At 38.6% G+C, this 13,178-nt stretch overlaps 1 protein-coding gene across 4 annotated transcripts in view; it reads right to left on the reverse strand.

Annotated features, from left to right (window-relative positions):
* The window catches only part of nphp4 (nephronophthisis 4), a 151,033-nt gene that overhangs the window by 107,622 nt on the left and 30,233 nt on the right, over nucleotides 1-13,178 (reverse strand). For all 4 annotated transcript variants that reach the window (XM_069527117.1, XM_069527119.1, XM_020088675.2 and 1 more), the window contains 2 exons: nucleotides 8,112-8,261; nucleotides 3,901-4,037 (listed from right to left, as the gene is read on the reverse strand). In XM_069527117.1, coding sequence (XP_069383218.1) covers nucleotides 3,901-4,037; nucleotides 8,112-8,261 — 287 coding nt within the window. The remainder of the gene's footprint in view (nucleotides 1-3,900; nucleotides 4,038-8,111; nucleotides 8,262-13,178) is intronic.

The following is a 13,178-nucleotide window of genomic DNA, read 5'->3' on the forward strand; positions in this document are numbered from 1 at the left end:
AATTAGCCTGGTGCTCATTAAAGTTCCTCATGAAGCTATGAAAGGTAACTCCACCAGTATTTCACATGAAAAGCACATCAACTAGGGCACTGGATACATAATATAAGGGAAAGTGGACTGGAAGAAGAAGCCACGTTCTGTGATCGTTTGTTGGACTAAAAATAGAAATACTTAAAGGGAGATTATGTGAAGACTGAATATCAGACCAGCAGCTAGCTAAGATTCGTCTCATCATCGACTGTACATTGATCCACTTCCTCATTCCTCCTCATCTTAGTCACTGCATTACCGCCTCAATACCAATTCAGGCAAAGACACGCTATAGGGGGGAATCATAAACAAAGACACACACACTTTGAGCAGATATCCGATTTCCATCCATATGGATAGCCTAACCGAAACCTTATGCCTCACCTTAACCATGACTAAATCATGCCTGACCCTCAACTTAACCCAACCACCATTCACATTTACCCTGTAACCCTGTAACTTTACACACACATACATGCACACACACACAGTCACACAATGGTAAAACTGAGTTGGCGGGTGAGGTGTCAGCATCACTTCAGAGACAGCTTGATGACAATCCAGCTGGAGTCACACTTTTAAAGGTCACACACACACACACACACACACACACACACACACACACACACACACACACACACACACACTTTTTCTTTCTCTATCTGTCTCTCACTCCCTCTAGCACACACACTGCATACACCAGAAATACACACACACTTTAATTAAAAGCTGCAATCAAGCTGGCTTCTGCATATATTAACACCTTCCACAGACTTGACGATGTCATCATACCGCTGAAGTTATAAAAGTCTGGAACATTTAACTTATCCGCGTAACTTGGGCTGGTTTTGAAGAGCTTCAAAGTTCTTTTCACAAATGAGAAGAAAAAAAACTGTGAACGCCCAAATGAGACAATTATTCACGCTAACATGTCACTTGCCTCATCGTGAGTGGAGTGGGTAAGCTAACTTGTAGCCTACCCCATTGTTTGTATTTAATTAGGTAAAGGGATGCGTGTGTAACCAACTGCTGTTATGTATTAAAGCATGTCTATTGAAGTGTTAAAACTGATCCTGTGAATTCAGAAGATACATAGAGGATTCTGGTCTTAATTCCTTTTCAACTGTTAAATTTCAGGGTATTTATTAATTTAGATTTTACATTTATTTCTAGGGTGCTATGTACAACAGCATTGGACATTACTGTAGTTGAACCTACCTTTAAAATTGTCAATTGATTGAAAATAAGTCAACATAACATTTGTTTAATTACATTACAGTTGGCCGGTTAAAAAATATTTTGGCCAGAGATTATTTTCAGCTAAGCAGCTATTGGCAGATGCATCAAAATGTTAATTTTGGACTGACTCTGACTTTCCTGTTGCAGATATTTTATTATATTTAAATAAAATTCTAGATATGATAAAAATGGTCTTTTGTTATATTTCACATATATCTTATGTTTATAAATTCTATTTGATAACATTTATCTGTTTCACTTTACTTAGAATCACTGACAAGGGCTTCAGCTGTTTGACAAAATGGAAAGCTTGGTGAAATAACAATAATAAAAGTCATATAAATAAAATGTCCTATAATTGCATAAAAATGAAGTCCTTCCCTCTGCTATCTGCCCCTTGAGACTTTTAAAGGTCACTGCCCAAACAGAGCCATTAACAGTGGGGTTTATTCTTTCAGGAGTGAGCAGATTTAAAGGCAAACTGCCTATTGAATTAGAATTTTTCTTGCGTGTCCATTTATTGATTAATGCATTCATCCATCTCTCTCCTTCCCCCTTTTTCGGCTACATAATCTGCGCTGGGCACTTCCAGAGATTCTTCTATTGCTTCAGAGACTCACTGTATTCCTGCAGCACAGCTTGAAAAAACAGGGAGGATACAGCCTCCCTTTTACTGTATATAACTTATCTTAAATAGGACTGTGGCGACCTCGAGAGGTGGCTCCCTTCTGCAGTTCTGGGGTCAAATTCTGGAAAGGCTGCAAAGTCAGATCCATGAGAGGACAGCCCCCTCCCAGTCGGATCTGAGGTCGGCTCAAGGTGGGTCTGAAGCGCTATGACTACTTGCCAAAATGCAAAACCTGGTAAAACTAGACTACAGGTTTTACTGGTCATTGTCCTTAGAGGTGGTGCCGGAGTTTGTGCTCTGCAAATATTGTGCAAATCCTGTAAGTTCCAATCATGTCATATGTCTTTTCTCATGCATCTGCCTTTCAAATGTTGCGGAATATTTTTTTTTCATTGAGGTCCTTTGGTTAAATTTTGCTTTGTCCCCTCTTTCCCATTTGTAGTAAATACAGTGTATATTTTCATATATTTTGGAGTGAAAGAGTGACCTATTTAATTGTTGTCAATGTTCTCAGGTGACAATCTCTATTTTTAAATACAGCAGTGGGCACTATAAAGGGCAGAAATCTTTTTCTTTTTTTTTAATAAAATTTAGTTTAAAATTCACTTTTTTAAGATAGCATTTTGCAAGAATCCAATAAATATTAAGAAAAATATGAAATAATTATGTTTTCATTTGATTTTCCAACTCCTTATAGTTGTAAACCAGATTATTCACTCATCCATCAAAACATCAACATAAGAACTTCCATAAGACAAATGTTTACTTAAGGAACACAGAAGAAATTCATAAGGAAGAGACAACAGTAACCATCACTTTCTCCATTTAACAAACTGTTATCTGGGTTTGGGCTTGCAGATCCAGCCCAACAGTGTCAAAGCATAATGAGAAAGAGATACGGAGTGAAAGCATTGTCATATCAATTATCATCCTCACCAAAGACACATCTCTCTTAGACCAAACTGAAAAGATAGGCCCTGTGTAAAGTCACTATAAAAGTAATTGGTAGTCCATAGTGGAACCTGTTATTTACAGTTAACCATGTGGATATCTGCAGACAAGAAAATGAGAAGAGAACAGATAAGCTCCATTTAGTTTGTTGGAGATGGAGGGTTCTTGCATTGTGGTGGCAGCTGTTAAAGGGCTTGTGCTAACATCCCTAAAGGGACGGACAGTAAGATGAAGGAAATCATTGGGCTCCAGAGAATAATCTGGCCCAAGTGTTAAGGTCACTGTGGCCATTTGTATTTAGAGGAGTGTAGTCAACTGATGGACCACAGAAGGATGTGTGTGTGTGTGTGTGTGTGTGTGTGTGTGTGTGTGTGTGTGTGTGTGTGTGTGTGTGTGTGTGTGTGTGTGTGTGTGTGTGTTTGAGTGCCACTTTTGGTTAGGGTTTGTTCCTTCAATGAGCTGTTTGAGGGTTTTAGGGTTGAAGCGTTTTTTGAACCTGTATCCAATCAGTGCAAGCTTTCACATCAGCAATGGAGTTTTGCAGAGCATTGCATTTTCTGACCAAGGTCCATTTTTCCAAGGTTTTGCTTCTGACATGGACACATCTAACCAACCAAAATGAGAGCTCTATGACCTTTTTCCAAATGTTGCAGTGATTCTTCAAACTGTCAGGACCTTAATTAATTTATCATTAACTTAAAGTAAGTTAGCACCTGGTCATCAATTCTTGATGTTGATTCAATCAATCTTTGTCTGAGGCTTTTATTAATCTTTATAATGAATTCACTAAATCTTGTCACTTTTAATGTGAAAAGTCATAATCCCCTTCCCAAATATTTGCAATGTAGTCCTGTTTATTCACTTCGCTGTTGATGTGCAGAGGCTTCTAGGAGCTAGGGAATGCATTATGTCAATGAGTGTCCTAACAGCTACAGAAGGACAAAACTCTGTCTGTGTGTGTGATGAAGAAGAAACTCTGTTTCAGTCTCTGTTACTAATCATTACGTGCATGAAGTAAACAGGCTGTGTGTGTTTCGGAGGCCTGGTCTTACTGTGTTGTGGCAGTCAGCATTGATCAGCTGCAGCAGCTGGCTCTCAAACTTCTCTAGGGACGGCTGGAGGGAGATGGTCAGTCTGTTCAGGGTGAAGGGCAGCATCTTGAGCAGCTGAGGCCTCAGCAGAGCATCTCCTGATGATAGTGTGAACATGAAATCAGACTATCAGCATGCCATGGCATTTACACAATTATATAGTAATAATAATAATAATAATAATAATAATAATAATAATATATAATATAACCACTTCTGGGCCAAATTGGGATTCCGCTCCCTCTGGTTTTCTAATTTTGTTTACAGCTCAGTAAAAGCCTGTGGTGTTGGAGTTTCTGTGGAGGAAACACAACTGAAAAGTTACATAAATATGTGAAACAAGACATATATTTTTTGTATTCCTCTGTGTGACCCATTTGTAAAATTCCCTGACATTTTCCATCATCCCCAGAAAATGTATAATGGCATCCCATAAAGTTCTAGAAACCTGTGCCAGAGCTTCAGTTTCCAGAGCTCTGGCTGTTTCATGGCAGTTTTACTTGATATGTCCGCCTCAATCTGGACTCCAGAGATACTCCACTTCAAATGTTGTATATGCCTGTAGAATTTATGTTCGACCCTTATCCCCTACAGTTGTTGTTAGTTGTAGCAGTTGTCTGCGTGGCGGCCAATGTCAATGTGTCTGTTCATCACTTCGGCCCAGAATGAAATATCTTACAACTATTGGACAGATGGTCGTGAGTATAATCAGGAGATTGCACAGTCAACAGTACTTATTGTACATTTCACAATAATAATCATAATACAATAGTTGTAGTGTAAATTAAACAATGAATCTAATGCAGTTGCTGATCTCTTAACTTTTACTACTTCTGAGCAAATATTTATCCATTTGTCCCAAAGTTTGGTTTATCTACTAAGGTTTGGTTTTCTTTGGAATTAGCATTAACTGTAGACTCCTTGATTCCTCTTAAGCCTAATGTAAATTATCATCATCATTTAACATCACTGCGATTTTCCAACAGCAGGTTATTGACTGAGTAGAGCCACTAAAAGCTTTACCAAATAAAATGTGATGGTGGGTTGTCCTGACAGTTGCTGTACATGTCTGGAGAGCAATGAGGGTGAAAGTAAATTATCTCTGCTGCTGAACTTGGAATATTTGATGAAGAAACTTTATATTTAGAAGTGGGAATTCACCCAAAAAGAAAAGCTCTATAGGTGAGGAAATGGTCGGAAACACATTTGTCATCTTAACAAAAAGCTCAGTGATTAAATTATATACAATTATAATGGCTTGTGGTCCTGAGCAGAGAGCTCTGATTGTTCCTTCAGACACGTTCTAACCATGTTAATGCCTACTTAACACATTAACACATCTCGCAGCGGTTCATTATTTATAGAAGTGTAATTAGAATTGTAAGTCTTGGTTTAATATTAGCACCAGCTGCAGAGGTGCTAGTGACTCACTTGTGATGGAAACTTAGATCTCCCACCTTCACTGACAGCCAGATGGCCGCTCAGAGGTGTACTCGTTTGAACTGCTAGTTTACAACAGCTTCAGCTGATGCAGCGCAGGCAGTGGAGAGTGAAAGAATATGAGGGGTGAGTGTGTGGTAGGGAGGATGTAAATTTCCAATTTCTGTCCAGCATCATTTATTGCTGTATTTCATGCTCCTTTCTGGAGATATCCCTGATCAAATGCACCCCTTTTTTGGCAGCAAAGCCCAGTGCCACTGATATGTGACAATTTACTGGAATACTGTCAAAGAATTTGAGGAAAATTTATGTCCAAAAATAATGACATGAAGAATCCAGGTCCAGGCACTCAAAGTGGTTTGAAAATTGTAAAAGGCCTTTATTTCAAAAGGCTTGAAGCTTTAAAATACACTAACACATATCGGCTTATGCTTTCATCAAGGTGTACTGACACACACAGACAAAGAGTAATTATTTGCAGTCACTACAGATGCCTCTAATTATGCAAACCTGTTTTGGGGACTATGGGAGGAACAACACATTTTTTCTGACTATAACCCATTTAAAGAAAGAATGGTGTGGTGGGGCAGATACAGTGATATCATTTTGTTCTTTTCAGGCTCAGAAATAGAGCTACTACATTTCCATGCTTATATACACAGCTTCAATGAAAATCTTAAATTGAGCTTGGAATATGACCTACAAGTCATTCACTTTTTGGACCTACGGAGCTCAAAGGATGACCAAGGTTATCTTCACACCTTCATCTTTAAACAAAGAGAGGAATATTGGATCCATGTCCCTAGAGGACCAGTTACTCTGGTCTCAATGAGGAGAATAGTACAGAGTAACCTAACTGCTGCATTTTAAATGTTTGTTGTTTATCGTGGATTCTGCCTTCATCACTCCTCTTTCTGCACCATCCTTAAAAACAATGGCATTCATGACGACCAGCAGGGGACTTTCTCCATTTTGTTCATTGTGTCATGCCCTTAGAGGCCCAGAAAAGAAAATGTGGGAGGACCTTGTCTTTTCTGTTTTTTATATTATATTTATTTTGCAATGCCCATAGAGACCAGGTAAACTACTGCATGTTTTTACTCTGTGCACCTGGAGTGACTGCAAATAATAACCCTTAATATTTTTGGTCATAAGTTTTCCTCAAATGTTTTGACATGTATTCCCTTCCATGAGCACCAGTGGTTTGAGGGACAGCAGTAGCGCTCCTGCCACCTCTTTGTTTGATGGAATATCTTTTCCTTACACACTGATATTAGCGCTTGTGTAAAACAATCCAATAAAAGATGTTTCCATTTGGCTACCTGGGGTAAACTGAATAAGAACAGTCTAAAGAAAACATCTCAGTCAGTGGGTGAAGTGGGAAAGTCCATAGTAACCCCTTTTAGAAACAACAAAGCGAAAATAGCCAGTGTGATTATAATCTCTTCAAGAGTAATGTAGCCATCAAGCGTTTCATTGCAGAGCTCTGCTGTGGAGCGCAGAATGCAGCATGAATATCAAGACGGTGGCTGTGGTCTTAAAAGGCAGCTTAGGTCTCCGCTGCTCACACCCCAGAACATGAAGAGGATTAGCCAGCTACCATACCACCCACTGACTCCCAATGATTATAGCTCTGCACTGTCAGACTTCATTACATTCCCCCTTAGAAACTTACTTCCTAAGTACTGCAGACTTCTCAACTTCTGATAGAACCAAGTTTGTGAAAAGCCCACTTCCAGTTTCTTAATAAAGGTGTGAGTTGGTTCACTTTTCTATTTAAGTATTCTGTAAAGGTGTCTGTCGATTTCTAAAGTGAGCGGAGGTGGCTGAAAACATTTGGTTCAAGTAACTGTGAATCTTGAAATATTTATTCAATAGAAATTGTCATTAATTGCCAGAATATTTAAATATTTGACCATAAAAGAAAAATTCTTTAACTTTCTGATTTAATTGCAATGTAACTTTTGATCGAACTTAGGGTGAAATAAAGAACCTTGTTTTCAATGTAAAATTCCCTCTAATGTTTAAATATTTTTTTAGAAACTTGTCTTTAAATATACTTTTGCTGTGATCATTTTAATTGTATGTAATCTAAACCAAACTTTGAGCACTGTTTTCAAATCAAAATGTCCTGAATGGTGTTGTGTATTGTACAGTATGTTGCTTTTTTTTTACAAAAAAAGACTTCAGAGAGAGCTGTAGGTGATGGAGCATTAAAGGTGAGCTATGGCTCACCTGAAGTTATTCAAACCTGACTGACATGGATTTATATTTTCAATCATGACAAAACAAACATTTTGACACACCATTTTCAACCATTTAGCTCATTGGTCTTGGCCATTCTATTTCTCATGCATGACGTCAGCATATTTGATACTAGTCATATAAAGCAAATGTGTTTAAAATCATCTTAATCAGAATATAAGGACAACCACCCAATCAGACGGCAAATAGGTTGAATTCATAAACACCGGATAATTTTATCGACCTGCAGCGAAATAAACTAACAATGACTTCTTACATAGTTTTCTGTTTTTATTATATAATGACCATTTTCAAATAAGTAAAGAGAGCTTGAACTGCACCTGTGCAGGATGTACCCAGCCTCTTGCCCAATGTGATGGAATGCCCCCCCAACCCCTGACAGTCCTTTACTGTTGCCAACTGAGGCTGAAATCTTTTTTTATCGTTTAATCTTTAAACCAACGCTTTCCCAGTGATGTGAACTGTACCTGTAGGAGAAGCTGCGAGCCCAGGAATGTTCTCATCTCCAGATACAAGGACATTCTCTGGAAGGAGGTGCATCATGGAAACCAATGCAGGATGTTTTTTTACCACACAGTCCAAATGTGTGCCATCAATAGTCTTCAGGAGACTGCGGTCTGCAAAAAAAGACACATAACATATAACATATGACATCAAATATTTAATTTGCATTTTGAACACAAATGGGTTGGATCTGATATTCCACGCCACCATCAATCCCTACCCGGCTAAAGAACTGTCATCCATCTCCTCGGTCTCATATTTCCAGAGACGCACTGAGTCACCTGACAACATGACGCCTAACGTGCCAACTTCCATTTTTCAATATTTCATTCGCCTGTTTTTGACCTAGGTGCAATGTTCCATTACACTGCGAAAGTCATTTTCCAAGGCTCAACAGAAATGACGAACATTCAGCTTGAAAAACATGTTCCATCGGAGGAGCGCTGCACCACATACGAGGCAGGTGCAATGAGGTAGACATTTGCATCTTTCAAGCAGGTCATCCAGTGACAACCCACAATTCCTACCATTAACACAAAGCACCGACCATTTGGAGGCTGAGCAACGTGATGTTTGATGCTCTGCACACGTTGGTTTCTTTCAAGCCTGAACAGCATCACAATCTTTCAGTCTGACAGGGTTAATGATTCCATCCTTTAATGGCATCATTGACAATCAATACAGGAGCTCCATTCACTCCCATAGGGTGTTTCAACAAGCTGACAGTGGACAATCTGAAGACAGGTCATTATAGATAGTGAAATTGAGGGGATGTCTGACAGCAGTTAAGTGCTGGGTGCAATAATTATAACCGTAAACAGCGGTATAAAGATAACGGCTGTACTCTAACAAACACACACACCTACAGCAGTTTTGTGAGAACGTACTGGAATTTATTTTTTGTATCTGAGTACCCAGAATTATACATACTAACAACTAACATGGAGAAAGCATTGCAAAAACAGTTTTACTACAAAATGATTACATACTGTACAAGCACTGTCCCGAATCAGAGACGGCCTCCTTCATGGGCCGCGTAAACTAAACCAAAATGAGACAGAGTGATCTAGAGGTGATTTCTGTGATCTGCGTCATCGGCTTGTCCTACCCTAACCGCTGTCACCTAGCAACAGAGCTGTAGTTAGCCATGATCAGAAAGTTTTAATGCCCCTTGTTGTTTTTATCATTTTTACCGTTAGAAGTTTGGTTGAGTTGAAGCCTGACTCAAGGAGGATTGGACATCTCATCTTACTGACTCCATAATCTCATTGAAAAACTGTCACCGAAGTGTAATGAATCGCGGGCAGTCTTCAAATGCAGCCTCCCAACAAGGGACAGAGAGATGGAGTAGAGTACAATGTAACCCTCATAAGAGCTAGAGGAATCATTAAAACCTACTTTTTACAATTGGAGAGCTTACAGAAGGAGACAGACGTGTCCTCATCTGAAACATTTCAGCTTTGGTAGCTTATTCATATATTTAGAAAGTCAACATGGAAAGTTATCTATAACAGCTGTGAATCAGAAAACACATTTTAATGTTTTGTTATTTGTAGTGACAGTCGTTAACAGTTTTGACAGATGGTCAAACATAATGTGTGTCGTCTAGGCAGTGTTTTCTGCAAAGATTGATGACTGGAAATTTCAACTTAATTCCAACCTAATTAGTGAAAGCAAGGGATAGTTTCACTAATATACTTTCACTTATTAAGTTGCAGAAAGATGCATTTAGTACTGTGCAAAAAGTTTCTGAATTATAGGTGAAGCAGTCAAAGTTTGGAATGTTTTTGTAACTGTTCACTTCATACATTGTGCTAAATCAATCAATTGTTGTTTTGAACATTCTTTGCCTTCAAAACAGCACCAATTCTCAGTGCACAGTTTTTTTAAGGTACTTGGTTGTTTCAAGTATCTTTGGGAGTTTGCCTCAGCTCTTCTGTGGCTTTAATCTGTCTCAGTTGTTTCTGTCCCTTCATGTAATCCCACACTGACTCCATGACTTTGAGATGTGGGCTCTGTGGGGGCCACACCATCTGTTGCAGGACTCCTTGTTCTTCTTATGGCTTAGCATCGTTCATTATGACCCTGGCTGTGTGTTTGGGGTCATTATTGTGCTGCAGAATGGATTTGGGACTGATCAGGCGCCTCCCTGATGTGTGATAGGTAACATCTGAAAAGACTAAAATGTCTGCACACCAGTGGGTCTGCAAATATTTAATATTCAGAGACAAAATACAGTTGCACTCTACAGACCATAGACACATTTGATGGAAATGTTCAAATGTGCAAATAAAATATGATATAAAAAAGATTATCTACACAGTTACTGATAAGAGTCACTACAGAGGCTGGTCATCTTTTTCATTTCATGATCTGTGTTACATATGAGACACTGTTGGAGCCTGGACTACTTCAAATTCTTCAAACACTAGGGGGCAGCACTCTCCCCTCGCAGAAAGAAGGTTCCTGATTAAAATTCCAGGTCGGCTGGAGTCTTTGTGTTTTCCCTTTGTCTGGGTAGGTTTTCTCAGGGCACTCAAGCTTCCTCCCAGACTATAAATTGAACAACAGTGTGAATGTGTGTTATATGGTGGCGACATCCTTGTGACAGGGTGTACCCCGCCTTTCACCTAAAGTTAGCTGGGATTGACTTGGCAAACCAATGTTAGGTTAAGCTGCAATCAACTTAAAGAAACAAAATAATACAAAATTATGACTTCTGTCTCATATAAATATGATGTTTTTGGATTATCAAATATTAATTAATATTAATGTCAAATTATATTAACTTAAAATACACGTATGTGTCCAATATCATATTAACAAAGATAATACCATGTACATCCATATTCAATGGAGTATATCTGGGTATTGATGTACAGCAGAAAACACAATTACTCCCCACACGCAAAATGCTGTTCTAAGAAAAACTACCCCACATTCCACATTCTAGAAAAAAACTGCTAAATATACTCCTAACAGATGCAGATTTCTTCTTCACTAAACTGTTATGTAGTAGCTTTTAAAGATCAATAATTCTGTTCTTGTCCTGAAAACCTTCCTTTCTAGCAAGGAAGAAAAACAAATACATACTCAGATATGATCTAGTGGTATCTTAAAGGTTCAGTGTGTAGAATTTTGTGTTATCTAGAGGTGAAGTTTCATGTTGCAGCTGAATACTCCTCATCTCACCCTCCCCTTCCCAATATGAAAGAGAAGCTGGTGAACTTCAGTTGTCATGAAAACTCATAAGGTTTTAGTTTATCCGGTTTGGATGACAGTAAAAAACATGGCACCCTCCACAAAGAGGACCATCCCTCCATGTAAATATAAAGTATTTAAATATAAATGGCCCATTCTATGGTAAAAAAAACAACAATTCATACAATTTAGATGAGACACACCAGTGAAAACATCACTAAGATTATTTTATATCCAATTTCTGCCAATAAAATGATTTAAGACATGAACAAAAAGAAATCCTTTACAAATATACTCAGAGATTAAAGATATATTATTTACAATCGTTTACCAAGAAAATCAAAGTATATAAATGGTAATTTGATCAGCATGGGTTCAGCTGGATGACTGAAAATAGATTTTATGATAAATCTACTACAAATAAATTGTATGTCGGGGACTTGACGGAGAGTTAATACAGCTCCTCTTTTTCAAAAAAAACAAATTAAATTAGGAAAAGTCAATCAGTTCACAGCAAGAATGGGTAACATGTCCATTTCTATTTTAGAAAAGCTTTCATCCAATTTCAGGGCAGAGACAGTGTGTTTATCTTGATAGGGAATGAGAATGGAAAAAGATGATGGAGTACTTCGCTGTATGCTCCTCCCCCACCAAGTCCATGACTCATCCCAGCCAAACCCTTTAACTTACTACAAAAAATTGCTTACATCTTTAAGTCAAAAAGGGAAAATGGTTTGGGGGAAATCTCTGAGGTTGCAGCTCAGCTTCCATTCTGTTCTACAAACAATTTCAGCAGTGACAGCAGCTTCCAACGAAAAAGCGTTTCGTACCATGAAACACATAAGAAAGGAGGATGGGTATGAAGGGGGAGAAAAGGAGAGAAAAAATCAAGCAGAACTTTCTGAACACAGATGGTGCCCAGGTGTCTGCAACTTTTTCATCATTTATTTCTAGTTATTCATTATGCATCAAGCTTGGGTTTCAGTCAGATGTTGTGCATAGATTAGAAAACTACCCCAAAATGTCCTTACAGCAGTGGCGTGGTACCTCAGAGTCAGTTGGCAAGAGATGAACCAAAGAAATGGAGGAGGAAAAAAAATGGCTGAGCATCAGACAAAAAGAAGCTGTGGTCCTGGGACAACAAAATAAAAGATGAGATGATTGATAGAGGGTTCTACTGCCAAGTTAGGTAAGACTGAAGGATGGTGACTTGCAAGATTTGTTTATTTCTATATTTGGTACAAAGCAAAAGCGGCCTTTGCATCTAGCGGCACTATGGTTGATTTCATTGTCATTTTCTCACTTCAGTTTGAATGTAAAGTGATTTAGTTGTGCACTTTCAGCATCATAGAAACAATCAAACCAGATTTTTGCTTTGGTATGCAGAGAGGCTACGTCGTTCTTTGCAGCTACTGTTCTACACGAAGTAGCACGATGTGGTGTGTGTCAGCTGAAATAAAAACCACTTAAACAATCACATCAGATGAAATTAACAACAAAAGCAATAGTAGGCTACCACTCGCAGCCCCCGCCACTGCAACTCTACCAGTGAATCCTGTCAGCAGTCAAAGACACAGTTGGCCAGATAGTTTAGACAGCTACTGTAGCATTAGCAAGATCAAGTGTTGGTAGTGTGATAAGAACGACCATCCCTAAGAAAAATGTATTTGACGTGTACTCTGATGATTTAGTTTGGTCCATGCCCCATCCATTAACATAGCGGAGAAAATCAAGAGAATGTGGCTTCCCTTTGTCCATCTTTATATACGGTCTATTACCCCAACAGCTTAGTTTTACTCAATGTGATGAATTCATAATGGCATTTTTCA

The sequence above is a fragment of the Paralichthys olivaceus genome, chromosome 6 (assembly GCF_024713975.1).
Source record: "Paralichthys olivaceus isolate ysfri-2021 chromosome 6, ASM2471397v2, whole genome shotgun sequence".
Taxonomy (NCBI): Eukaryota; Metazoa; Chordata; class Actinopteri; order Pleuronectiformes; family Paralichthyidae; genus Paralichthys; species Paralichthys olivaceus.